Below are 27,144 nucleotides of genomic sequence, written 5' to 3' on the forward strand. Positions count from 1 at the left end.
GTAAACGTATAAAAAATAAAACACCATAATCTAACTACACGCTTATATTTATTCATCTGAAGGCGTCCAACACGGTATGTACACACTAGTCTATTGTTACGCTAATTTTTGTACAGAGTAATATCACAACGGCGAAAATAATTCACGTTTTAAAGCTATTCTCGCGTATCACTAACTAAATTATGCTTAATTAGTCTGTATTCTTGCGAAATTATTCATTGTTTTGTATTTATTATGTGCAAGTTATCATAGAAATTATAACTTTATTATTATAAACATATTTTTTGTTTTTTTTTAATGTGTAAAAATAACAAAGTAAATATTCATGCCATTGATATTTTTTTAATACTAAGCTAATTTATTACTAATTTGAAAATAGTCAATACTTCCCATTTTATATTTGTATTTATCTTCAAGGGAACTAAACAATACAATTTCAACCAGTGATCCATAATTCAAAACGTATTTTCTTTTAACTTTCATTCTGAATTTGCCAAGGGATTTAAAAATTATTATTTTTTAGAAAGTATAAAGGCTATAAAACAATAATTTCTATGACAACCTTACAATATTACAATCAACTAAAGCTAAAGCATTACATAGAAAATAAAAAAAAGCCCAGAAAAATAAAATATTATTACAATTATTTCATACAAAAATAACAATTGAAAATATCCTAGGCTTCTTACAATATTGCACGTTAACAAACAAGGAGGAGCAACTAAAAAACTTATAAATAGGTGGCTTTCGGGACAATACAATGATATTGTGTATTGAGTATCAGTATTTTTTGTACATATATTATTTTGATGTAAAATTCAAGGCAAGGAGAACTTAAGTGTTACGTTATTAATATATAGAGAGCAGGGATCTAGAGATAATGATACGGATATAGAATTATTCGGGATTATCCGTTACCTTCGCATAAAAAAAACACTAAACTGTTATTGACAGTTTGTAACAAATATTCTTCGTTCTTATCACTACATATTTCGTACTAAGCGCTAGTGTATCGGGTCGGCCACGCAAAATTAGAAAAACCTGACATAACAAGTCTCTTTAAAAGTGCGGTCGAGGAGTCGTAGCCGCCCTAAAGTTAGGCATTAAGGGTCCATAAGACGGAAACAAAGGCAAGAAAAAATCCTAAAATGGAATATGGTGTCGCCATCTACAGTAACATTGTGACCATCCATCCCATCCAAGTTTCCGTAATGATCCGAAACTCCGAAATTATGGATATCCGATAGTTTCGGTTACGTTTACGGAGCTGATAGAGAGACTAAAAACTTATAACAATAAATAATCGACATTTTCATAAAAATCCTTTGAAATTACACTTAACACTGTATTATTCATTATTTCATTAACTTTAATTTACAAAACTATGTGACATCTGTTTTAGATTTACAAAATACAGGATATGTGTTGTCTAAATTACTTTATTAATATTTTGCGTTTAAAATATTTAAGCTGTATTTTTATTAACATTATTATTATAAATTTATGTAATTTTCCGAGATTTTCTAACGGTGTATTTTAACCTGATCGGTGAGCTATTATTATTCCCTTTTATTATTACAATCTACTTAAATTGCACGAAAAAAAAAACGGAAGACGTAAAAATAAAAGCAAAGCAAAACTACCATTAATTGTTGACGTCACTGATATTAAATAATAATAGAAAATATAAATACAAACTAAAATAATGGATAGAAAAAAATGCAATATACTTTAGGTGACACAGCCAGTGGCGGACTAAGGGGGGGGCGGCGGGGGCGGTCCGCCCCGGGCCTCGGGTCCAGGGGGGCCTCCAAATGGTGCAAATTCCCTTGATCAAATCCTAAATAAGCCCTTGAAAAAACGCATAGTATCTACTTAACAGGAAGTTTGAGGTTGGAGGGGACCTCCAATAAACAAATAAGTGCAGGGATTAGTGCAGCCTGTACCGGTAGTTTACATTATATTAATTAAAATTACTTTTATCTTTCTAATGTCCATTTAGGTTGCATGTGATTCCAGTTTCGTAGTTTTTTACTTCAAGTTCTTAGGGCCTCCAGACCGACGTCATTTTATAAAAGTTTGCGTACTCACTAACCTGAAAGTGGGGCCCTTCCAGAAGTAGTGCAAAATAAAGGTACATCTCTATCTGGGAAGATGATTGAGCCATCAGATCGGTTTGGGTGCTTATAAGGGGTCTTAAAATAGTTCATAAATAATATATGTAAAATTATAGCGTAATTTTTCAAAGTGGTTTTGGAAGTCAAATGGCAGTTGCTCCATTTAAAAACCGCCATCCGCCGCTAATATGGAACGCAACAACGTGTCAAGTAGGAACACTGCTTAAAACGCTAGTACCCAGACAGAAACTCCGCTTTGCAACGTGGAATATTGGCTCTCTAACCGGACGACGCAGAGAACTCGCAGATGTACTTATAAGACTTCGGGTCCAGTGTGCTTTTCTCCAGGAAGCTTGCTGGAAGGGCAATAAGCCTCGCAATAACGGACAGGGTTACCGCCTTATATACCGGGTCACCCTCAGGCAAAAACTGTGTGGCAGTAGTTCTTTCTGAAGAGCTTCAGAACTGGCTTCTTGAAGCTGATGGTCGCTGCAATAGCTTGATGCGTATAATGCGTGCTGATTGAAGGCGTAACTACAAACTAAATTAGTGCCTATACGCCGCAGGCCGGCTGTAGCGTGTCCAAAAAAGAGTCATTCTGAAAGCAGAATGAAGAGGTTCTACTTGCTATACCGTCTACTTGCTATACCGAAATGGTTGTTTGTTGTTGGGGAAGATTTCAACAATCACGTCAGTAAGGCTGCTGGGCCGTATGAACATGTTCACGGGGGTTTTAGATACTGACTTCGTAATACAGAGGGAGAAAATATTCTGAGAACCTATATTGCGTCTGATCTGGCCGTCGCGAATACGTTCTTCCAAAAGAACCCTCAGCACGGGATTAATGCCAAGAAGAAGTAGAAGAAGTATACGTATTTTGTCCCAATATTAAACAATCTTTATGACGTCTGGCCAGAGTAAAGCCTACGTAAAGGGTTATAATATTTTTTTTAACATTTTTCTCAAAAATATATTTAAATACGAGCGTTTTTACTTTAACGTAGGTGAGCGTGTACCTTAAATTGGCGCTATCTTTGAAAGGGCCTCACTTTCAAGTTAGTAAGTACGCATACACTCTTACCTACTTATTATACTAGTAATCTTCAAAATTTCAGCTTTACTAAAATTTACTACATGTAATTTTTTGCTAAATTCTACTACATGTACTTTTGATATTTAGTATTTTAATTTTGTATGTGTAAAAAAATGTGATTTTGAAAAACAAATTTTCACACGGGGGGGGGGGGGGGGTGTCGGTTGTCGAGGGGCCTCATTCAACGACACCGCCCCGGGCCTCCGACGGGGTTAGTCCGCCACTGGACACAGCCAAAGTAAAATAATACACATCAACGTTACAAAACCGATCAACTTTCAATTTTCATTTTTTTTAAAACACAAATTATTATTGTAATAGCAAACAAACCAAAAAATATACTTCTCCAGATTTTTAAAAAGTCTCACACGCAAATATGTTCGACGTGTAGAAAAAAATAAAAAAGTTTTAAATATTAACTATTGCATAAAGAAATAATTTTAAGTGTAATCATGTTACAAATGCTGGTAAAATCTGAATTTATTAAAAAGAAAATAAATATAGAATTATAGCAGGCTAGGCGGAGGAAACCTAGTGTGAAGATATTTTTTATTTTGATGAGATGAACACGGTTTGTGCTGAACGAAGCATAATGAAGCGAACCACTATTACTATACTTTAATACTATAAACTATAACATAATTACTATTTAAAAATATCCTATTTTTTTATTTATTTCAAAAAATGTCTCCTTAAAAAACTGTTAATATTAATTTAATTTACCAAAACGAAATTTCATTTAAACCGTATATTTATTTTATATTTTTTTATGAAAAAGAAAAATGGCTACTTCAAGAGACATTTTTAAAAATATCGTTATAGTATATCTAAAGTGTAATTAATTCTAATATATAAAGATTTCGATTTAATAAATATTCATTTGAAGAGGAGATGTCGAGATACAACATAATTTTAACGTTTGAATGGAAGACAGTAAATTATATATATAAAAAAATAAAAAATATAAATAATTCATTTATATTTGCAAAAATAATTCATTTTAAATATAAATTATGATGAATATTATAAAGCTTAAATTCATATATACATATAAAGAGACATTGTAATTCCATTTCTAAAATAAAAAATGAACTTCACGCTGTATCCAGCACACTGCCTACTAGGCAGAGGCAATCTAGCTTTAAGACACTCTGTTCTCCACTTTCCGCCGAATTCTGAATGATTATTCTATATTTTCGAAGGGGACATAGATCAAACGCTTCCCCTCATTCCCAAGACTTCAACCATACATGATTTTATCGTTTAGTTATGTGGAACACCAAAATATTATATCACAGTTGAAAAGAGCAACCAACTATCATTAAAGGTACAACTCTTTCTAAGAGAATATAAATTGGTTACTTTTTAAAAAAAGAAAGAAATAAAAATGTCCCACATACAAAAGAATTAAAAAGAGGAAAAATAAATAAAATTTGTAGAAAAGAACATATAGAACTTTTTAATGCTATTTTTTATTTATAATAATCAGCAGTATTATTTGGTATACTCACATACAAATGACTAATAAATATTGCTTTCATTGAATGAGGTCCGATACCATGTCGTACTTGCATAATAAATAAGAAAGCTGAGCAAAAATTAACAGAACAGAACAGAATTAACAGTAACGTGGCAAGAAAATATTATATAAAAAAAAATATTCTAAGATTTTTTATATTAAATAAATAAATTAATAATAATACTGTTAAAATAGGCGAACAATTAATATTAGCAAGTTTCATTTAATAATGAGTAAATGGCATAATTTTTATAGTTTAGTACTTTTTTCTAACAAAATTATAAAAAAAATAAAAAATACTATAATTGATATAATTTTACCTACGTTTAGATAATTAATGTCACGTACTCGAATAATTGATTTAATAATAAGATCCGTTTACTTCAAAAAAATATTTCAAAGTTTACCAACTTATACAATACTGCAAATATCTAATAATTTTTTAAAAATAAGAAACATTTTTCTTGATTTTTTAATTTCTCCCCACCTCAGTTTATAACATCTTAAGCGGTTATTTTTTTTTTGTGTGTAAGTATTACCATATCACGATCGTGAAACATGATCTCACATCCACACGTGATTTCACATTCACATACGGTCACAGATCCACTTATATGACCTCAGATTCACACATGTGATCTTACATCGACACGTGTATGTCCGATCCACACATGTGATCTCACATCCACACGTGATCTTTTTTTTTATGGAAAAAGGACAAGGCAAACGAGCTTTCGGGTCACCTGATGGTGATCACCGCCACCCACGACCCCGTGCAACACCAGAGGAGCTACAGGTGCGTTGCCGGCCTTTGAGGTGGAGATAGACGCGCATTTTGAAGGTACCCATATCGTACCGACCTGGAAACACTGCCGCGGGTAGGCCATTCCACAGTTTGGTGGCGCGTGGAGGGAAATTTCTAGGAAACCGCACAGTAGTGGAGTGCCACGTATACAGGTGGTGTGGATGATATTTAAGTTTGTGACGTACTATGCGGTTAGAAAAATTTGCGGCAGGTAACAATAAGCGATAGAGAACGCACAGCGAGGAGACGTCTCTACGCAGAGACAAATTGTCACGCCTTTCACAGCTCATTGGGTCCTTAATGATTCGAATGATTCCGATCCTTACTTGTGTTCTGATACGCACAGTTATGATCTAAGCATAATCTATGTATAATACATTATATATTAACGTATTTTAAGCGAGCGAAGCCACGAGGGGTACACTTTGTAATTGTTATTTTTACGACTATGTGACTTTTTAAAATTTGAAATATAAAGTTTTATTGTGCGTTTTATCGAGCTTGCTACTTAAAATTATTAACTAATTCATATTATGCTTGTTATTTTCAAATGTTTCACCGTTATTAAAATTAAATTTTAATTTCAAAATCAAATTATTTTTTTCTTTATGCTTTACCATAGATATCAAACATAATAACTATCACAAACACAGAATGTCCTCTGTCTTCTGTCCTAATGAGTGTTGTGTGACGTAACTAAGTGCCGCTCTTTCCTTATCACAGCGGAGAAATCGTAAATAAGTCCCTCCCCCAGAGTGATATATTTCAGAATAAATGAGTGCCGACAATAATTAGAAATATAATATGAACTACATATAGTGAGATCACGTAACTGCACATATTGTGAAATTCAAAGGTGCTAATGCTTTTTTTATATTTACTTTGTGTAGGCCTCTTGTAAAATAGATCCCAAGCTATTTTACTAAAATATATACTACCGACAAAGTAAACAGTTAAATTATTAATTGAAGCTTAATCTTTATTACAAGATAGATAACTAGTTTGAATTAGTAAAACTAGTTTACCTTAATAACCATTTTAGTTTGTATATTATGTGAATTACCATTGCAATGCAATAATATTAATTATTCCAATTATTATACCAAAAAATTCTAAATTACGTATTGCTTTTCAATTATTCCTACAAAAATCATTTTTGTAAGAAGAAGACTAAGCTAATTTGGACGTACAGAAGGATAATATTTGTATAATATATTTAATTATTGCGAGGGAAGCTAAGCGAAACCTAATGATTTTTTTGTGATAAACAATCAATTCCTTGTATACATACCCTAACTATCTATAATTAGACAATATGAATATATATGTAGGTGTTCTTAAACAATTGTGTTGTAAGATTATACATAAAAATATAAGTTACATATGTAAAAAAAATATATAAGCACAGATAAAAAAAATTAGAAAATTCTCAAATTATTAAATGAGAAAAAACTTTTATATAATATTAGTCAATAAATAAATAAATAAATATATTGTTTTAATATATCTTTAAATCATGAGTGTTCTTGTTTTCACTCAAGACTTCTTTGTCGTATTCCTTAATAGATATATCGATTTAAACTGATTATAACAAAATACTCTAAATGTTTTAATGGTAATGGCGATTTTCATATGGAAATGTAATCGTTATTTCAATCTTGTACAATTATTATTTTCATTGTAATCTAATTATATTACAATAAAAATAATAATTATATTTAATTTTATGTTATTGCTGAAACGTTACCTTAATTCAATTCTTATATTAATATTTTTTGTTTAAATTACCGTTCATTTACCAAAAAAATTTTACATAATGTAACATACATAACATAAAATGTAAAATATTGTAACTTTATGTAAATAATTGCATTTTATTTTAAAGTAACAGTTTCAATATTAGTATTAAACAACTTTACAACAATTCTTCCTCATTAAGATTCATTTCATCAGTCATTGCAGAAATCGATTTTCGTTTGTTTATAGCTACTTATACTTTCCTGTGAATATTCTGGAATGCCGTGGTTTTTACTATCGATGTCTATTGCAAATTACCTAGAAACCACCTACCAAGATTAACCAACAACTCCACTCCATATTTAATCGACAACTTTAAAGAAATTTCCAATCCGAATCACACAAACAATAGTCGATTTCAAATCAATTCAGTATCTAGTTTCAGGGGAGTGTGGGGAGTGGGGGGAGCGTTGCGGGCGGACGGACACAACGCCCGCGAGCCGTTCGCACACCGCCTCGAGTTGCGCGTCCAACATTAGGGAGGCTATCTGATCGTCGGTTAGCATTTCCACGCTGAAATTATAAGTAGGAAAATATTATTATTAGAAATTAAAAAATCAAAGTAAATCAGCTTCACGCTGTATGCACGCCTGCACACAGAAGGGTAGGCAGAGGGAACTCATAAGGCATTTAGTTTTCCACTTTCTGCCGAATTCTGGAGGCTTTGCGTGTAAAGTGGCGGAACAATTACACTTTTTCGATCAACGCAGTCAACCATAACCAATAAATAAAAATATACAAAAAAAAAACACAAATAAATAAGAACATATGTATACACACCTGGCAAGACTGTCAGTATCAGAGTATCTTTCATCAGATTGTGAAGACGCAGCATCAGGCGCGGGTGAACGGCGCGGCGTTCGAGGAGCTGAACCAGTGCCTGAACCCCGTCTTTCACCAAAGAGAGACAGACCTAGGAGAAAAGGGTAAAATGATATCATATTAACGATTTTTTATACAACAGCGATTAAATAAAAATAATTTATTCAGTCAGATGAATGTCATATAAATGGCGAAATTTTTTATCTAACTCACTTATTCCGAAATATCTCCTTTACTTTTGCCCCAGTATCATAGATCAGAGTGTCTAGTCCAAATCTTTAAATTTCTTGGACTCCCTTAAAGTGATGAAAATTTTTGGATGCCTTGAATTGGCAGTAGTAATTAAACTAATTTAAGGAAGACATTCTCTTCCTTAAATTAGTTTAATTACTTGAACTCTTTCAACTACACTCTTTGAGAAATTAAATTAAAGAATGGAGAAACTCCAAACAAAATGTCACGTCAAATATTCATAACCTCACCTTGAAACATTTCCTTTACTTTTTCCCCAGTATCGTGTATGAGAGCATCTAAGCTCTGCCGTCTCCCACGCTCCAGTTCCGCCCTGATGGCTGCACTCCTGTCCCCTGACCTGATGATGCGGCGTGGAGATGCTGCTGATACCTTCGACTCCTTGAACTGGTTGAATTCCTTGGTTCCTTTGGAGTCTAAGGGACTCGGTGGGGACGAATGTTGAGGGGAAGAGCGTGGTCGGAGGGAGCACTTTTCGAAGCTTATCTGTGATTTGGAATAGAAAAGATATAAGCATACATTTAGAAAGATAATAACAAAATGTAAATATAGTTCATTTATAGACATACATTTTTTTACGATACATCGTTTTAGCAACTAAAATTAAGCTCTATTTCAAATGAAACTTTTGCTGCATATTTTGAGGGAAATAAGTCATTTTTAAAATCTAAATGCTTCATTCTTTGGGTATAAAGGGTATACTACTTATACTTTATGAATTTTATTTTAATAATCAATCCTAACAATACTGGCTGTTGCTATTCTAAACCTACAACGATCCTATTCCCATTCGGAGGAAAGATTATATTTGAATGAATTATTTTCCTTTTCCCAGTCTGATAAGATAAAGCGTGAGACTACTAAATACACAAAATCCTTAAAAAACGAAAAAATACAAACAAAACTCTTAGTGTCTCAACACTAGATTCACTCATTCTTCATTCAATAGCCAAAACTAGAAAAAACTCACTTCCTCCGGGCTAGAGTAATCTAGATCGATCTCGGTCCAAGTGTCGACATCGCTTCTGTCCACTCTACGCAACCATTCTCTGACATTCTCATCGTTGCTGTGCGCGCAGAGCTCCTCCAGTGTCTCGCTTGCGTTAGATTCGCTTGCTGTGTCCGTTATTGTTGAGTGATCTAGATCTAGAATGTAGGAGAGACAGATATAGATGTTTTTTAGCTTCATGCTATATCCCGTATATAGCAAGGTAGGCAAAGGCTAATGTCGAAAAACTGCCTTTTTACAATTGCCACCAAATTTTGGACACTTTGTCTTTGCTTTGTCTTTGACCAGAGCGAGGAAATGAAAATAATAAATAATTAATTCCTCCGAGTGGGAATCGAACCCACAACCGTAGCGTTCACAGTTTTTAAATATACTAATTTAATTTGTATATGTAAAAAGGACCTTTGATACTAGATTTTTAATTATATATAGAAAATTCAATTATATTTTCATGGGACCATCGTGGCGTAGCAGATCAGGGTCAGACTATAAACGCGACGGTTGTGGGTTCGGTCCACTCAACATATAATGTCTCTAATTGTCTTGAACTGGATTTTATCTATCTGCCTGATGAAAGAATTCAATTTCGCCACTCAACATATAAGTGAGGCTGTCGTAGCGCTGAAGCACAAGCGTGCGACGGTAAACGCAAGGGTTGTGGATTCGATTCTCACTCAGGGAAATGAAATATTTAATATTTTTATTGTCTCGGCTTGGTAACGAGAAATGCGCGGCGTTCAGTTCCACCACTCAACACGCAATGCTTCAAGTATTCGGCGGAAAGTGGGGGACGGACGTGTCGTAAAGAAGAATGGAGTGTCTTAAAACTCATTTGTCTTGACACTAGATTCTGTCTACACACAAATAACAATATTTTTTTCTCACCATTCCTAGCCGACTGCCGCCTAGATCGATGTTTGTGTATTTCATCTGATATCCTCTCCAAGTTCCTGAGAGCTGATGAATATTTCTGTTTGGCCTCGGCTACCTGCTCCTCCAAGGTCTGGATTCTGGCCTTTTGGGTTTCTAACGCAGCATTGATACGAGCTTTTTCTTCGAAATATGGCCTAAAATTTTTTTAAAGGCTAGGCTCTACGATTTATAGTTTAGAGTAAATACAAAAATTACATCATAAAAGTTAATACAATTATATTCAAATATGTGTTCTATTTAATTTGTTATGAGCATTTAAAGTGACAATATAAAGAAAAAGCTTAGAAAATATAAAATACAAAAATTTTAAACAAAACAAATACATGTGCAATCTACTTTATGTAAGGAAAAAAGGTGGTAGCTAAATAAAACTAAAAGATACGAAACTAAATATAAATTAGCAAGAAATTATAATAAAATAAGTAAATTTTTAGAAGAAATAAGAAAAAAAGGAAAACATGTACCAAAAGTGATGATGCTGCATCAGCGTGCCTGTAAAGAGATGTGCAAACTAAAAAGCAGGGCATATATTAGCTTAAGATTAAGCTTATTTAGCTTTTAATTTCAAGCACTAAACTACGTTTAAATAAAAAGATATAATTAATAATCGCACTAAGTATTTGTAAGAAAATGAAAATTTTTGAAGAAAATTAAGTTTCAAAATTGATAAATAAGAAAAATGTTATTGATAAAAGCTGTATGGTTGTTTTATGTTGTGATTATTATTGTTATTTATGTGGATAAGGAAATGATTATAGACTGTATAAGAGACTCGTCTCTATATTTTAATATATTTTTTACGTTATACATCTATAATATGGGCGCAATTTTTATTTTTTTAGCTTTACGCTGTATACATAGCAGGGTAGGCAGAGGGAACCTAGTGTTAAAAGCCTGTAATTATAATTTTCGTTTAATCAAAAACTTATTATAAGGCAACGGCAATTAATAAATAATACGACATATTTAGAAAAACAAGGGACGTCATGAGATACTGTTGCATGCTTGTTTTATATAAATAAATTTGCTATTTAGAAAGAAAGCTTTTTGCTATACAAATAAGAATCAATTCGAAAATTAGATTTTAAAGCGGGATTGTGAAGCTTAAAAACTACGGTAGTCTAACTAGCAGTATATTTAAAACTATGTCTAAATTTATTCTTTATGTTTATTCTAAAATAATTTATAAGTATTTTACAAAGAATTTTTTCATGAAAATAATCATGAAATATATTAATTTTAGTTATCAAATTTATTAATAATATTAGTTTTATTTTACAAAAAAAAATAACAGCATTACAGCAGCGTCAAGGAGGCTGCCCTGAAGTTGGATTTTCTGAACTTTTGCGCATTGTTCACTCGGAAAGTAAAACAATCAAAGGTAAGAAAAGTTCATAAAATCAAAGCTGCGCAGCCATCTATAATTAACTTCAGGGTAACTCGTCGACCATACTGTACACAAAAGAAATGAATATTTAATATATATTATCGAATTATAAAAATAAATAATATATATACATAATTTTAACTAATCTATATATATAAAAGGACTTGTCCTCACTGACTGAGGTAAGACGTACGCACAGCCGTAACCGCTAATGGTAGAAACTTGATATTTGGACAAATGTTTACTTTCGTAATCTGGACATCCACTAAGAAGGGATTTTGTAAAATTTTAATCCTAAAGGGGTGAAATAGGGGTTGAAAGTTTGTATGGAAAAAAATTTAAATCGCCACCGATTTTTATAAAATTTGAAATTTAGATTTATAAAAGTATTTAATTGAACACGTATTTTATCGTTTTCTGGAATTCTCCCCTTAAGGGTGCAAATAAGGGGTTGAAAGTTTGTATAGATTTTTTTTAAATCGGCTCCAATTTTTATAAAATTTGAAATTCAGACTCTTAAAAGTATTTAATTAAACACATGTTTCATGGTTTTCTAGAATTCTTCCCTTAAGGGTGCAAATAAGGGGTTGAAAATTTGTATGGAAGGATCTTTAAAACTTGAAATTTATACTCTTAAAAATATTTAATTGAACATGTGTTTCATGGTTTTCTAGAATTCACCCCCTAAGGGTGCAAATAAGGGGTTGAACGTTTGTATGGAAAAATGTTTAAATCATCACCGATTTTTATAAAATTTTAAATTTAGACTCTTAAACATATTTCATTGAAAACATGTTTCGTGGTTTATTAGAATTCACCCCTAATTACGCAAGCGAAGCTGCGCGCGTCCGCTAGTGTCCTTATAAAAACTAACCTAGATTTGGCAATATGTCGTTTGAGCCCGTTCTGTAGCTGCTGTACGAGGGTGGAAGCGGCACGGTGGGACGCCGCCTTACTGCGTTGCGTCACCGTAGCTGATGCTCGATCGGCTTCTGCCTATATTTTATATTTATATATAAACATATAACTAATAAAAATATTCGATAAATAAAATACTAAATTAAATTAAAATAGTTTCAATAACAATTTCTATCCATTAAAAAATGACGCCGCCTTAACGTGCATGACCGTAGCTGAAGTACAATTGCATCCTACATTTTTTTTATACTAGTTGACTTCGGCGGCTTCGCCCGCTTAAACTATACGAATATTTATTAAATATATTTATGAAAATATTTTCAGTTTAGAGGGTGAATCCTAATAAACCATGAAACACGTGTTCAATGAAATATTTTTAAGAGTCTAAATTTCTAATCTTATAAAAATCGGTAGCGATTTAAAAAGTTTTTCTGTACAAACTTTCAATCCATATTTCATCCCCTTAGGAGTCGAATATTGCAAATTCCTGTCTTAGCAAGCACTTACTTCCTGTAAGTAACTCCTATGCAAAATTTCAGATTCCTAGCACTTGTAGTTTCCGAGATTTCGTGATGAGTGAGTGACCTTTCGATAAAATAATTAAGCCAAAGAATATTTATTTATTTATTTTATTTATACTTTATTGTACACCAAAAACAGAAGAAAACAATTAAATTAAAGCCCGTCGTTGAGCAGGGGCACAAGCGCGTTTTCGTTTTTTTAGGATGGGTTGCTTTTTTTTGTTAGATATATTTTTTTAGAATAACTTTAATTTTTATTGACGTGTGAAGGCGCTTCCGTTTTTTAAATTATCATTGACACTTTAATTAATAATTTAACACTTTCGCGTTTTGAAAACTACCGTAGAGCGATAATCACGAAGAAACTGTTTCGACCGACTAAATTTACATTAATACACATTTACTACGTCCCGCTGGCATGTTTCGAGACCCTGGGACACAGGCGAAAAACTCTTATGCGGAAAAAATCTGTACTTATAAAGCTGAAGAGTTTGTTTAATGGAATAAGCTAATCTCGGGGATTACTGCTTCAAATAAAAATATCTTTTCGTATTAGATTGATGACATCATAGCTCTATTGGGAAATGAGTAACTGTACAATAAAACTATAAAAGGTTTATCACCCACTCAGTTTGAAAAATTTATATTAAAAACTAACTTTCCGCTTATGGCTTTGCTCGCATGTCTTAGATTTTCTCATGAAACATTTTCGAGAGGAAAAAATCTATAAATATATTATTCCCCACTTTCTGCCGAATAATCGAGTAATTGCGTGTTGAGTGACGGAACTCAACACCGCGCGTTACTTCGTTAGTAGAGCGAGTTATTGAAAATATTAAATATTTCCTTCCCTCGAGTTGGAATCGAACCGACAACCGTAGCGTTTACAGTCGCTTGTCTATATATTGTTGTAGTAGCAAACTTAGAATGCATTTCGGAATTTTATTATATACTCACACCCATAAAAGATTTATTAACTTTTTACAGGTGAAGACGAAAAGTTGGCATAATAAGCTTATCTTTATTTCTTGTTCCTATTGTATGTCTATCACTATTTTTACTACGACATTGTATATGTTGACGGACAAACAGAATATTATAGTAAACAAATTGTGAAGCAACTGCATCTTTAAATTCTTAGTTCTCGCAGAGAATCTCAATCTCTTAACAGTTTATATAGTAATATTACTAAATTTACCTGATTAACTCTGTGGGTGGCATGGTTAAGCATTTCCTGCCAGGCCGGGTCCAGAGTGAGGCCACCTGAGCCATCAGCAAGCCGGGCCAGGCCTTGTTCAGCCAAGTAGACCATCTCTCTAGCGGCAGCATGGGCACTATTCGCTTTATCATATGTAAGGTTTGCCGCTTGGAGCTCTTGGGAAGTCTACAAATTTTATTAATACTTTAAAACTGTTTTTGCAGACATTCGGTTGCCAAGAGGCAAACAAATTTGTTTTAAAATTTTTATATATTTTCTTAAAATGGAAGTGGGTAAATGGTTGTAAATGGAGATATTTTTTTTTACATTTTAGGTTTCCTGTCTTCTCTACATAAATTATATCCCTTACAGATATTTGATTCATATAAAAAATAAATTAAAGTACATTTCAAAAATAAAAATATTTCTTTCATTACTAATTTTATGCTTAAGTTTTTTTTTTAGTTGTATTTAAAAAAAACAGTTAAGTATAATAATTAGCCAATTAATAACTTTCCCACAATGAAACATTGGTATGACTAAGCATTTTAGTCTGCTAGTTAGTTAGTTTTATATTATAATTATATAGTAGCAATATACAAAACAACAATAGAATAAAATATTTATTTTAAATTTAAATTACAAAATAAGCTTAAAATTGAAAAATAACTCACAATATTAGCTCTAAACCTTGCTTCATAATATGGTCTAGCTTTATGCACACTTGTACCAAGTTTTTTAGTAAGTTGCTGTATTCGCAGATGCCCCTCAGCAAGTAGTCTACGGAAAGCTAGTCTGGCCTCGTCTAATTCTACTTCAAGTCTGTTGATCTCATCCGTTGCTGTGTTTAAGCGTTCTAGTTCGATCTAGTAAACATGTAAATTATTTCATAAATATTTTTACTATAATATTAAGACTTATAAGCGTCTTATTAGAAAATACATACTATTAAAAAAATATATGACTATGTAGTTTAGATAATGTGTTAAAAATTAAGAAGTACATTTAAGAAAGTATTCATTGCTAAATAAAAATATAAAAATAATTTTAAAAAATTCCTGACTTTTAGTAATATATTTTAATAAATATTATATAAGTAAAAATCGTATCGCATTTGCCTTAAAAACCGTTTTAAATAGTCTTCCGGGTCTAAATTGATCACGACATTCACCCATATGAAAAAGATCTATTGTTCGTATAATATTACAGTTTTTATTATCGATTTAATTTACCTGTACTCGAGGATCTAAGGTTTCTGTGCATTCTGCTGCGCTATCGCTCATTTTATTATCAAACCATATACATTTTAAACAATGTTACATTCAGTTTGGAGGTTTAATTGCGTTATTGCTAGTATCCTGCCGAACTTCGTATCGCCATCGCTAAAAGGCGAATATTGGGCACGAAAATTAATACACAAAGCTTCGTTCCGCCTGCGGTTTTGTTTATTGTCTATGGTACTTGGTAGAGCAATGATATATGTCAAAACATAGATTATATAAAGTTAAATATCATATATAGTAAATGAAATTCACCTCGTATATTTTTATAATTTGTACATATATCATTTGTTTTAAAAATATTATGTAAATACAATATTTTTTATAGATTATTAAATTAAATTTTATTAATTATGTAATCTTGTACAAATTTATAATCTTGATCTTTGGCGTATATTTTGTGGCGTGATGCTATCAAGCTAAAAAATATTCCTACTTTTAAATTACTCAGTTTACATCGTAATATAAAATTTTCGTATTTAAAGTTAACAATAGATTATATTTTGTATTTTGATTAATTGATATAAATAAGGTGTAGGGATAGCAATGCTATCATAGCATTTCTTGATTCATGCAAAATAAAGAGAAATGTAATATATAAGTATCTTGCAGTTTGCTAATGACAGGTGACAATTGGTTGTCATAAAATTGAAAGTACCATAAACATTGCATTCAATTAATTGAAAGTAGCTTGAAAGTCGAAATTCACTTGATAGTGATTAAAACAGAAAAATACACAACAATCGGAAATGGTAATGAAAGTTAATTATTTTTTATTATATTAATGCAGTTGTGTACCAATTTTATTTATATTACAGGCGACTGAAGTTGAAGAAACTATCAAAAGAATACAAGCTCATAAGGGTGTTATGGGTGTCGTCATCGTTAATCACGAAGGTTTGGTCGATTTTTTACTATTTCTATGTGAATTTCATGTATTGATTTCACCAATTTGAAGTAAAAATATTATATTTTTCAGGTATTCCCATTAAAAGCTCTTTGGATAACGCGACATCAGTGTTGTATGCTGGTTTGATTGGACAGCTCACAGAAAAAGCAAAGAATGTTGTCCGTGAAATGGTAAAATAATACTTTAAAAGTGTAATGTTATGGCCATTGTGGTACAATTGGAAAGCATTTAAATGTGAACAAGATGGTTATGGGTTCAACCTCCACTTGGGTGATTTAAACAGTTCCTCACTACGCGAAGTTAAGTTCCGACATTCAAGTTTGAAATAAAAGTGGAGAATGCCTAACAAACCCCATATTCTCTCATCTTATCTACTCAAATAAGAAATTAGAAAAAAATAAATATTGAAATTAACTGTAGTATAAAGACTACTTTATATTAAAAAGATTTTCCATTTACAGGACTCCACAAATGAATTGACATTTTTGAGAGTGAGAAGTAGAAGGCATGAGATATTGATTGCACCAGATCGTGAATTTATACTTATAGTCATTCAAAATACATCAGACTAGTCCTTTTTCATAATTTTAAGTGTAAAATGTGCTATAATTTTCAATTGATCCAATAATCCAATGTCTTTTTGTCTAGCCACTTTTCTATTATCCAAAAGTGTATTTATTTGCATTTTATATAAAGTTTAAACCATTTTAAGATCACTTAACTGTAGCATTAAGAAATTGCTTTTAATTGCACTTTATAATATATATTTTTTGGAAAGATAATTTATTTATTGTAAATGTAGGCCTATTTATCAAGTTCTTGATGAGGGATTAAATGTATTCCACACATAACAATATATTTTAATTTAGTTAACAAATAATTTGTGTACTCATTTAGTAAATAAGATAACCATTTCAAATACATCTAGTTTTTTTCTTATATTACCCATCATAATGACGCCAGTTGTGATAATTTTACAGGAGCATTAAACAATCTTAGATTTAAGAATATGTTTATTATATAAATAGAGGCATTGTGGCGTATGTGTACAAGTGTGCGACTTGTAAACGCGACAGATCAGGTTGTGGGTAGAATTCCCTAGGGGGATATGAAATATTTATTATTTTAACTTCCTCAATCTGGTAATGAGACAAAGTGTGGCGTTACGTTCCAATACCCATCGCTGCTACAATTCGGCGTAGTGTCTTAATGGGAATGGCTTGTCGTAATACAAGGTTCTCAAATTCCTTCTGCATACCCTATATGCAGGATATATCGTGAAGGTATAAATCTTATGTAATATACAGGCAGATAGAACTACACTTTGTTTTTATTAGGTAAGGTTCAATAAAAGGACGAGAAAGTGGGGATTTGTTTTATGTTTCCAGATCTTTGGCAGAGAAAACCATTAGGTTTCCTAAAATACTTAACCATAAAATAACTATTCATAGTAATGGCATTTAGTGTGCAATCAAACCATCAACAGTTAACAATGTCATCCATAATTCTATGTTTTTTTAAATAGAATAAAATAAAACCCAAATTGATTTCCATAAATTCTTTATTTCTTATTAGAACACTGAAAGCATATATTTAAACAAGCTAACATGCTTTTGGCAACTACTCGTACCTTATTAGATTTCTACATAACTCTCTCACACAAGGGAGGCACAGAGAGAACCTAATGCTAAAACATTCCATTCTTCATTTTTCTTCGATTGTAAAGACATTGTGTGTCAGAATAACGCTGGACTTTTGTTTTACCGAAGCAAGGAAATAATTAAAATAAAAAGCATTTAAATATATGCATTTTTAACAAAAAAAAAAAAATTTAATATTGAGCAAAGACAACGCCATATGACTTTAATGTTAGTAAAAATGTAGTGCAGGATTCGAACTTGCAACATTTGAATATTGTGGACACAAAACAGTGTGGGCAGAGGCATGCATTTTTATTCTGTAGAATCATCACATCACTTACCTGTCTTGAGTTTATTTTGAACACCTAAATCTGCTTTTGTTTTATACATATATATTATGTCATATATTTAAAGTTGAGATCAAAATTATTTGAGAAAGTAATGAACATTAATTTAAAAATTTTGTATGTTGTATTGTGTACCACAAAAACATTTGTTTTAAATTTTCTTCAGGTATTTAATTACCGTTTCAAAATAATTTATAGTATGATTGTAAATGAAAAATAAAATATTAGATTTCCAAGAAGATGGGTCATATTCTAATACTCTTTATCGTAAGAACTATGCTCTTGTTTGTATATTTTTTTGGTTCTCCTTCTTGATGATGTTTTTAATTTTTATGATATTTATGGTGAAAGAAATATATAATTTATAGTGAAAAAAAATTAAATAAACGGGGTTAATAGTATAGTTTTCATATTATCAATACAAAGGAAAGGGACTTCGCAAATAGCCAGTACTATTATTTTCATATAATTTTTAACATTATAAAAATATTTTTTTTAAATGGCTTTATTATTTTATCATTCGAAGCTATCTAATTCATTTCTTTTTGTAATCAAATTAAACATAAATTTTAATACTAATTTATAATTATTTTTTTTAAATAGCAAGATTACTTTAACCTGTAACCTTTAGTATGTTAAATAACAAATATCCATATATTTTCTCAAGACCGTTATTTGTTTTATTTTTAAATATTTGATTAAAGGAATTGATTCTCTTTAATATTTAACATATATTTGTAGAAAAAATAATACTGATTTGCCCAATTTTATTGCAACAAAAATTTATTTATCAATTAAAAAATCACTATATTTTTGGAATTAATTTTATTTCTAAGTCACACAAAGTTTGATACACTTAATCACTCCAGACATATTTGAAACTTGATAAAGTTTTAAATTTTAAAACAATTTTAGTATTAGCCTAATACTTATATATTTTAACATCTAGGTTAAGTTTTTATTCAATGTATTTTTTTTTTCAATTTATCTGTAAAGTATATTTGTAATAATCTGTATACTACTATTACATATATTATAATAAGTCTAATTAATATATTTGATTTGTTCTAAAAAGTGGTCATTTTACATGAAAAATCAATTTAGTTCACAATTTTCGTAGTAAGTATATTGAAATATTATTATTTATTGATAAATCATTTTATTTATTTTTTCTCTGCGGTCATTGGGTTTTCGCCATTTTGTTTTTGTGCTTCCAATAATATTTTATTATCTGTTGTAGATAATTTATCTTCGTTTTGACATTCTTTTTTTTTATATTCCTTTTTATACTTACCAATTATTGTGAACGTTTTTTGTGTTCGGATCTGAAACAAACTTTAATATTAATACAAATAGTTTACATTAAAATAAGACAAGCAAATGTGAAATTAAAGAAAAAAAATAACCCGCAAAAAAAGAAAAAGGTAGTTAAATAGAAATAAGCAAACAAAAAATGCGAGTGGGTGGAGGCTTTATAAAAATATCGTTGTATGTTTGTCACATAAACTTTGGGTAATTGACGTACATTTTTATTAACGTATATATCACGCAATCAATAATATACGCAACTTGTAATATCAATCTAAAAAACGGCCTAAACCTATCTACATTGTTTAAAAAAAAACTATTTACATTAAGTTTCTCGGAACAACAAAAGTCAACTTAATTTTAGTAGTAATTTCAAGCTCATTGGAAAAAACAGACAGACCAACACAAAATGATCATCACAATCTTATCTCAATATACTCAAAAAATATAAAGCCGCCTACGCCCTTCAGGGTCGCGGGTCCGGATCAATGCGTGCCCACGTCACACAAGTCACTTTAGTACTCGCGTCCCATGTCGGCCTCCACAAGTTAGCCAAGGGCTCGTTACGCCTCGTGCCCACGTTGCAACACAACAGTCATAAATTATGATATAAAGCCGCCACCACACGCTAAAACAATACGAACAGACGCATGTATAGGCTACTTGGCGCGATGCGGAGGGTAGGGCGAAGTGCGGGCGTAGTGGCGCGCGTGCGAGGGTCCGGGGCGCCTCGTGCCGACGTCGCGCGCGGTCGTCTTGTACTCGCGCCCCTCGCTCTTGTAGTAAGCGTCGTCCTCGTAGAAGCGCTCTGGACGCTCGTAGTAGTAGTCCGGTTCACGGGGCGGGCCGCGGGGCATCTGGAATTAGGAATGTAAATTTTGTTTTTTTTTTTTGAGACTTGATTCTGTATCTGCTGCATATAGCTACTGTATATATAGGTAAATGGAATCTAGTAATAAGACATTTCTTTCACCAGGGTTAATAAGACATTCCGCCGCGCGTCGAATGGTGGAATTATATCGTCCCGTATTGTCTTGTTACCAGTGTGGAAATGAAAATAATTCATTTCACCGAGTGGGATTCGAAAGCACAACCGTTGCGTTTACGGCCAAACGGTGCACTAACTTTATTAGTATAGTCATCGTGAGTGCCACGGAAACAAATTACTAATGTAATTTGTTTAAATAATTATAAATAATTAAAATTAATAATAATTACAATGCCATCTACACGTTTATCTTACAGAGTATATAAAGACCGCTTGGTGGTGATAACTTTGTTTCTGATAGCAGTAATAAAATGCATATTATGCGGGAAAACGCGTAAAGCTAACGACTAATAATCTGCTGTTGCTTAAATTAACGATGAAAGTACATTCGACGAGTTAAGAAAATAATCAAAAGTAGCAAATACTATAAAAAATGTAACTTTGGATCAGCTATGACTCGTCGTTCTGTACTAATATGTAATGTAATTATATAACTCACCGGCGGTGGCTCAACGACGGCGTACGGGTCGTCATAGTGGTACGGCGCCTCCATGGCGGTGCGCGCGCGGTCCAGGATGCTGTACACCTTGGCCTTTGGCGGAGGGCGCGGGGGAGGCGCGTGGTGCGGCGGCGGGGGGCGTGGCGCGCGCTGCGGGGGAGGGGGGCCTCCTGGGGACACCAGAATTAGATGCAACGCTTCTTCATTAAGCCTCTCTCTTGTATAAGTAGTTAATGTTGTTTTTCATATTTTGATATAATTCAATTATTAACTAAAAATACAGGTTGTAGTCGCGCAGGGCCAGCAAGCGTGTGACAGTAAACGCGATGTTAGTGAATTCAATTCCTACTAATAAGATAAGATAAAAAATAATAGGATAAAATAAAAAGCATGGCGTTGAGTTTCGCCAATAAACACGCAATGTCTCGAAAATTTAAGGTAAAGTGAGGATCATCACAGGATGATTTAACATTAGGTTGCCTTTGCCTACTCTGTTATATGTAGGATACAGCGTGAACCTAAAAAAGTTCCTTTTTTCACTTCTTGAAATGTAGAATAAACAGAGAAGTAGTAGATTTAAGATCCGTTTCGAAATATTCCGTAATAAGTGGCATAATTCAACGGCTCGCTTTGTTTTATATAACCCACAAGTGTAAGTCAGATGATGCTGTCTCAACGATATAATTGCCGAAGTTTTAAATTTGCACAATTATGTATTGAATACAGAGAGCCCAGTGTTTTATATATTCTAGATTGTGATTTGAACAGCATAACCGGAAGGGTGTGGGATTTGAACCCACGACCATAATGTAACATTGTAAAGTTTACAACGTAACACAACAATTTTTATTTAATGTTTAAATTTCAAATTACAACTTAAGTTAAAGAAAAAAATAGAATTACATTGAATTTGTACTTAAATTTCTAAGGATAGGCATCATGTATCTATCAATATGGTGTGTGTTTTTAATTAAGTAATTTAAAAGATTTCATCATTTAAAATATATTACGGAACTTAAATCAACAAAATATATTGAACAAATGATAAAATAAAAATTTAAAAGTATTTTTGCTAGTTTTTAAGCGTTGCGTTGATACACTCTGTATGATCATAATTAATTTCGCCTTTATTATAAGCTTTGTGTACCAATGTCGGTTAGTATATCAAAATGTATCTTAATAGAATCGAACCTGCACTCCTAAGCATGGGATTCTGGTAGGATAGGGAACGTGTGGTGACGACGCAACTGTACTCAACGTTGGTTTCTGGCGTGTCTAGTAGAGCCTTCCGCGTATCTGGCGACAAATGCGCCTTTTTAGTATGTGGTAATAGTAGAATAATGTGTCTGGTTTTTACTGCTTTTTATTATAATGTGGAGAACGGAGTGTCTTAACGCTAGATTCCTTCTGTCTATAAGGAACAATATATGATTAAAATTAATTCTAAGCCCACAGATATTTGACCTAATTACAGATTTTTTGAATAAATCCTTTCAAATTCGATTCATTCATAAGCAATACTTTACTAAGTATTTACATTTTTATCATCTAGCATCAATGTAGTAATTACTTTAATATATATTTAACAGAAAGAATCTAATAATAATTCACTCTACAGTTTAAGTTCCGTACATAGCAGGGCAGGCAGAGGGAACCTGGGAAACTTGGTGTTGAGACACTAGGTTCTCCACGAAGACACTCTTTTCGCCAAATTCTTAAAAGCGTGTTGTATGGCGGAATTTAATGCCAATGGAGAAATAATTAAAAATTTTTTTCCGAATATTGCCTCGACAACTATCGCGTATAAATTTTGACATTTCATAACCATAATTTCTTTGTAAAATAATTATTTTTATCTGTATATCTTAATTTTTCTTCAAAGAAAGGACTGTATATAGATTTACTATGCTTTACACGGTATCTTGCATGTAGCAGGGTAAGCAGAGTGAACCTGGGAACCTAGTGTTCAAACACTGTTCTCGTTAAGTCACTTCCGTTCCCAACTTTCCAACTTCTGGAGGAATTGCGTGTTGAGTGGCGGAATTTAATTTAATGCCGCGGTTTGCCTCGTTCAGAGCTAAAAAGGGAAAATATTAAATATCGCATTTCTTTGAGTAGGAATCGAACCCGCAACCTGTCACGTTTATAGTCGTATGCTTGTGGCCCTGCACCACGACTGGTCTAATGAAATTAATATATAATGACATTTTTTTGGTATAATTTATTTTCTTGTCTAAGTTTTTATATAAATTTTAAATAAGTTTTTTTTTTTTCAATAGTGCAAACTGATATAGAGAAGTAGATTTAATAGGAAATTGTGTCATTGCTTAGTTTATTTTTACAGAAATAAAATATACTTATTGCTACTAAACATTTAAATAATTTTTATATTATGGTTGTTGCACCTAAATGTAATATTTTAATATTATTTATTAGTAGTTATTTAAATATACATTATTATACTTATTAATATTTTAATATCTAAAGTATGCACTTAGTCACTTAATTGTATTTTGATTTTGTATGTTTTTAAATAGGTTTTATATTTTGATTAAGTTTAGGAGGCTGAGAAACGTTTTAATAACCTTGACATTATTTGGCTTTTTATTTTTAATTTTTTATTCATAATTTACTTTCTTAATATTAATAATTGTTTATTGTTATCATTTGATTAACTATTATAAAGTTTCATTGCAATTAAGTATAGGGCTCAAGTACTTTTACTGGACGCTTAAAAAGAATTACTTTGTATTTTACTTATGTTACGAAATGTAATAATAAATAAAAACATAACAAAGAATAAATAATAATAACATTCAATGTTAAAAAATAACAAAGTCGTATCAATATCATACATTGTGTGTACAGTGTACCAATGAATAAAAAACAAGCTTAAACTGCCAAAATCAGAAAAAAATATGTGTTCACTAGTTCACCAAATTTGACAGAAGTTATATAGTTTCAATAGTAGTAGCAAATTCAAATTCCCCATCAATACTTAACATTTAAGAATTTGCTACCAATTTAAAAATAATTAACAAATAAAATACAATACAAAACTAACCTCTCTCCATAATATCCCTCATCTGCGACTGCCTCATCATATCATTAGCATCTGGTATCAAATATTTCTTTACTTCAGCGAGGGCATACGCAATTCTAGCGTGGGCTTCGGCAGGAGGAGCTAGTGCCGATATCTCAACGTGGAGCTCATCTGATAGATGAGCATACTTGGGATCGAGGGAGGTACGAAGTTGTTCTTCTTTTTGTCTGTAACAGAAAAAATATTTAATGAAATATGTAAAATATATATTTTTAGAGGTGTATCTCAGAAGAAAAAAGCTACCACTTTTTTTATCTTAATATGTTTTTTAAAATATTCATATCACTTTTACTATCAGGCAATTTATATAAGTACAAGATTCATCATTTTCAGTGTTGGAGTTCAAGTGCTGCAGTGTCACAAGTGTTATTATTTTTAATTCCCACTGGGACCAATAAATTTCGACAGCATCATTGAGCTACCCGACTCAACAAGCAATGACTTGAAAATTAGATGAAAAATGAAGAATGGAGTAAATTAATAAACATAATAGGTTTGCTGCTATTCCTTGGTATATACAGGATACAAAGCTAAAAAATACATATTAATATAGCAATTTTTGCATAAACAGTTTAATTTAAAGCTATTTTTAAAAATATACCTGTCCCTCATGGATCCCCTGCCGAGTATGGCCATTTTACACATAGTCTCCTCTTGCAACTGCTTCATTTTGCTGCCTTTAGGACCTAGCAGCTTTCCAACAAAGTTTACCTACAGAGAGACCAATTTATAAAATTTAGTTTTTAAGGAAATAATTTACTAATATATAACTATATTATGTTATATGTATAGAATACATAAATTTGTGAGATGAGTTGGGGAATGATCATGATGATTAGTAGAATCCAATTAAAATGATGGAATGTCCCGTACATTACAATGTTACGTCACACTAAGCAAACAATCTGATGAATTTTTATTTTTGAATAATCACATATATAACAGTGTATGAATATTTTATACATACTAAGGACCAGACAAAAATAAACATTGAAATATAAATATTAATTTGTCACATGATACATGGTAAGAGTAAAAAGGAATGGATAACAATCAATAAACACATACACAATTAAATCAGCCTTTATATTCTAAACACACTTCATTTAACTAACAAACCAATGTCTAGTGTAAAAATTCTGTAATTTTCACATCAATGCTCATTGCTAGTTATAACTAAATGACTGTGGAAAATTCATCATTAAAAGTCGTAGATGTACTTTTATAGTAGCTTATATTGAAACCATATACATGCCTCTAGTTGTCTTTAAATTTTTTTCGTTGTTAAATGCAAAGCCATATTAAACGGACTGTGGTGTTGAGTTCCACCACTCAATAAAAGAATTGGGGAGCAGTGTCTTGAAATAGTTTCATTTTCTGTTTACTATGCTGTGTGGGAAAAGTGTGAAGTTGCTATAGATTTATTATTTTGTCAAATAAGATTTTAGAGTCTATCCACTAATAGAATAAAAAATCTTACAAAATTATATTAATTAATAATATGAATTTTTTTCTTCTTTTTTCAATTCATAAATACAAAGAGATTTAATACAATTTTTAAAACAAACCTTTCTTTTTTCTTTTACTTTTTGAAGTAGAAATTAATTAAATATTGGTTATGAATGAATTATGCCCTAAATTAAGATAAATTATTTAATAATATTTATTTACCTTAGGATGTTCCTTGACTGGAACCAAAACTTTGACAGTTACTTTAATCCTTTTCTCTCTGTATACATCTAAGTATTTGTACTCCTGTGCCGGAATTTGTCCACATGCTTGGACTTTTGTAACCTCTATAAAAAAGTACAATTTTGTTGTACATTTTTAAAAACACTGCATAACATTTTTGTATATATATATGTTATAACAACTAAAATTGTATACTAGATAGAGAAAAGATACAGAAAATTATAGATTACGACATAATTTTTTCAAGTAAGTAGTTATTTAAAAATATAATGAATCAGAAAAATTTATTAAGAATCATAGAGGCTGAGTTTTTTTTAAAGGCAACTGTACAACGTACGTAGCGTAATGTGTGTACTTTATGTACGTTATTTTATAAAAAAACTACGTTATTAATCAGAATTATCAATAAGTAGTAAGGTTTACTTAGTAAACCTTCTGCATTTATGTTGATTACAATATGAAATCCCATAAAGCAATTATGAAAATATTTTGAGCAAACAACAAATTGGCATACCTTGGTCTATTAGTCTGGATGATATAGGAAATTTTGCATTATTTAACTTAATTTTTTCGCTAAGTAATTCCCTCATATATTCTCCGGCTTTCTCGTTCAATTTGGACTCATCTTCGCCATCTTGTTCGTGATCAGCCTCATCTTGTTTTAGATCTTGGGAAGAATTTCTCTTGAAATCACTACTGTTATAACCATTTTTATCGTATTTGTCAGACATATTTATTAACTTAATTCACAGATCTAAGTTTATTATTAACGCTATTACAAACAATGCGTCATTAAATCTGTCTGTCAGACCGCCGGGACGGGAGACGCCGAACGAAATTCGAAAATGGTTTCCTTAAACCACAGATAGTACGATATCAAATATGAATAAAATATAGATTAAAAAAGCTTTTAAGCGTGTAGCTAAACAGACATTTGAGTTTTTTAATATCTTTGATTAATATAATATTAAGAGAATTATTATTTAAAGATTAGATTTACATGATA

General features: G+C 31.5%; 3 protein-coding genes across 5 annotated transcripts; 1 reads left to right on the forward strand and 2 right to left on the reverse strand.

Moving 5' to 3' along the window:
* Positions 1-29: 29 nt before the first annotated feature.
* On the reverse strand, positions 30-15,819 carry LOC146533564 (uncharacterized). The gene is made up of 9 exons (XM_085194842.1): positions 15,604-15,819; positions 15,046-15,237; positions 14,372-14,557; positions 12,609-12,730; positions 10,300-10,481; positions 9,376-9,551; positions 8,636-8,891; positions 8,112-8,244; positions 30-7,844 (listed from the first exon to the last, which is right to left on the reverse strand). The coding sequence occupies exons 1-9, from the start codon at positions 15,652-15,654 to the stop codon at positions 7,700-7,702; spliced, it is 1,443 nt and encodes a 480-aa protein (XP_085050968.1). The 5' UTR covers positions 15,655-15,819; the 3' UTR covers positions 30-7,699.
* Positions 15,820-16,195: 376 nt separating this feature from the next.
* LOC146533565 (dynein light chain roadblock-type 2-like) lies at positions 16,196-17,482 on the forward strand. Its single transcript, XM_085194009.1, has 4 exons — positions 16,196-16,403; positions 16,470-16,548; positions 16,631-16,731; positions 17,023-17,482. The coding sequence occupies exons 1-4, from the start codon at positions 16,401-16,403 to the stop codon at positions 17,131-17,133; spliced, it is 294 nt and encodes a 97-aa protein (XP_085050135.1). The 5' UTR covers positions 16,196-16,400; the 3' UTR covers positions 17,134-17,482.
* A 1,876-nt stretch (positions 17,483-19,358) lies between these two features.
* Positions 19,359-26,991, reverse strand: LOC146533566 (KH domain-containing, RNA-binding, signal transduction-associated protein 1-like). Of its 3 annotated transcripts, none has more exons than XM_085194006.1 (8): positions 26,653-26,991; positions 26,118-26,242; positions 25,048-25,157; positions 24,408-24,613; positions 22,535-22,639; positions 21,344-21,513; positions 20,520-20,713; positions 19,359-19,873 (listed from the first exon to the last, which is right to left on the reverse strand). In XM_085194006.1, exons 1-8 carry the CDS (start codon positions 26,867-26,869, stop codon positions 19,846-19,848), a joined length of 1,155 nt encoding a protein of 384 aa, XP_085050132.1. In that variant the 5' UTR covers positions 26,870-26,991; the 3' UTR covers positions 19,359-19,845. The 3 variants fall into 3 exon arrangements, with proteins under 3 accessions (XP_085050132.1, XP_085050133.1, XP_085050134.1); XM_085194007.1 differs by having other exon boundaries at positions 20,501-20,713; XM_085194008.1 differs by lacking the exon at positions 22,535-22,639.
* Positions 26,992-27,144: the final 153 nt, after the last annotated feature.

The sequence above is a fragment of the Heliconius melpomene genome, chromosome 12 (genome assembly GCF_056956725.1).
Source record: "Heliconius melpomene rosina isolate 202511_hmr_F chromosome 12, ASM5695672v1, whole genome shotgun sequence".
In the NCBI taxonomy this organism is placed as follows: domain Eukaryota; kingdom Metazoa; phylum Arthropoda; class Insecta; order Lepidoptera; family Nymphalidae; genus Heliconius; species Heliconius melpomene.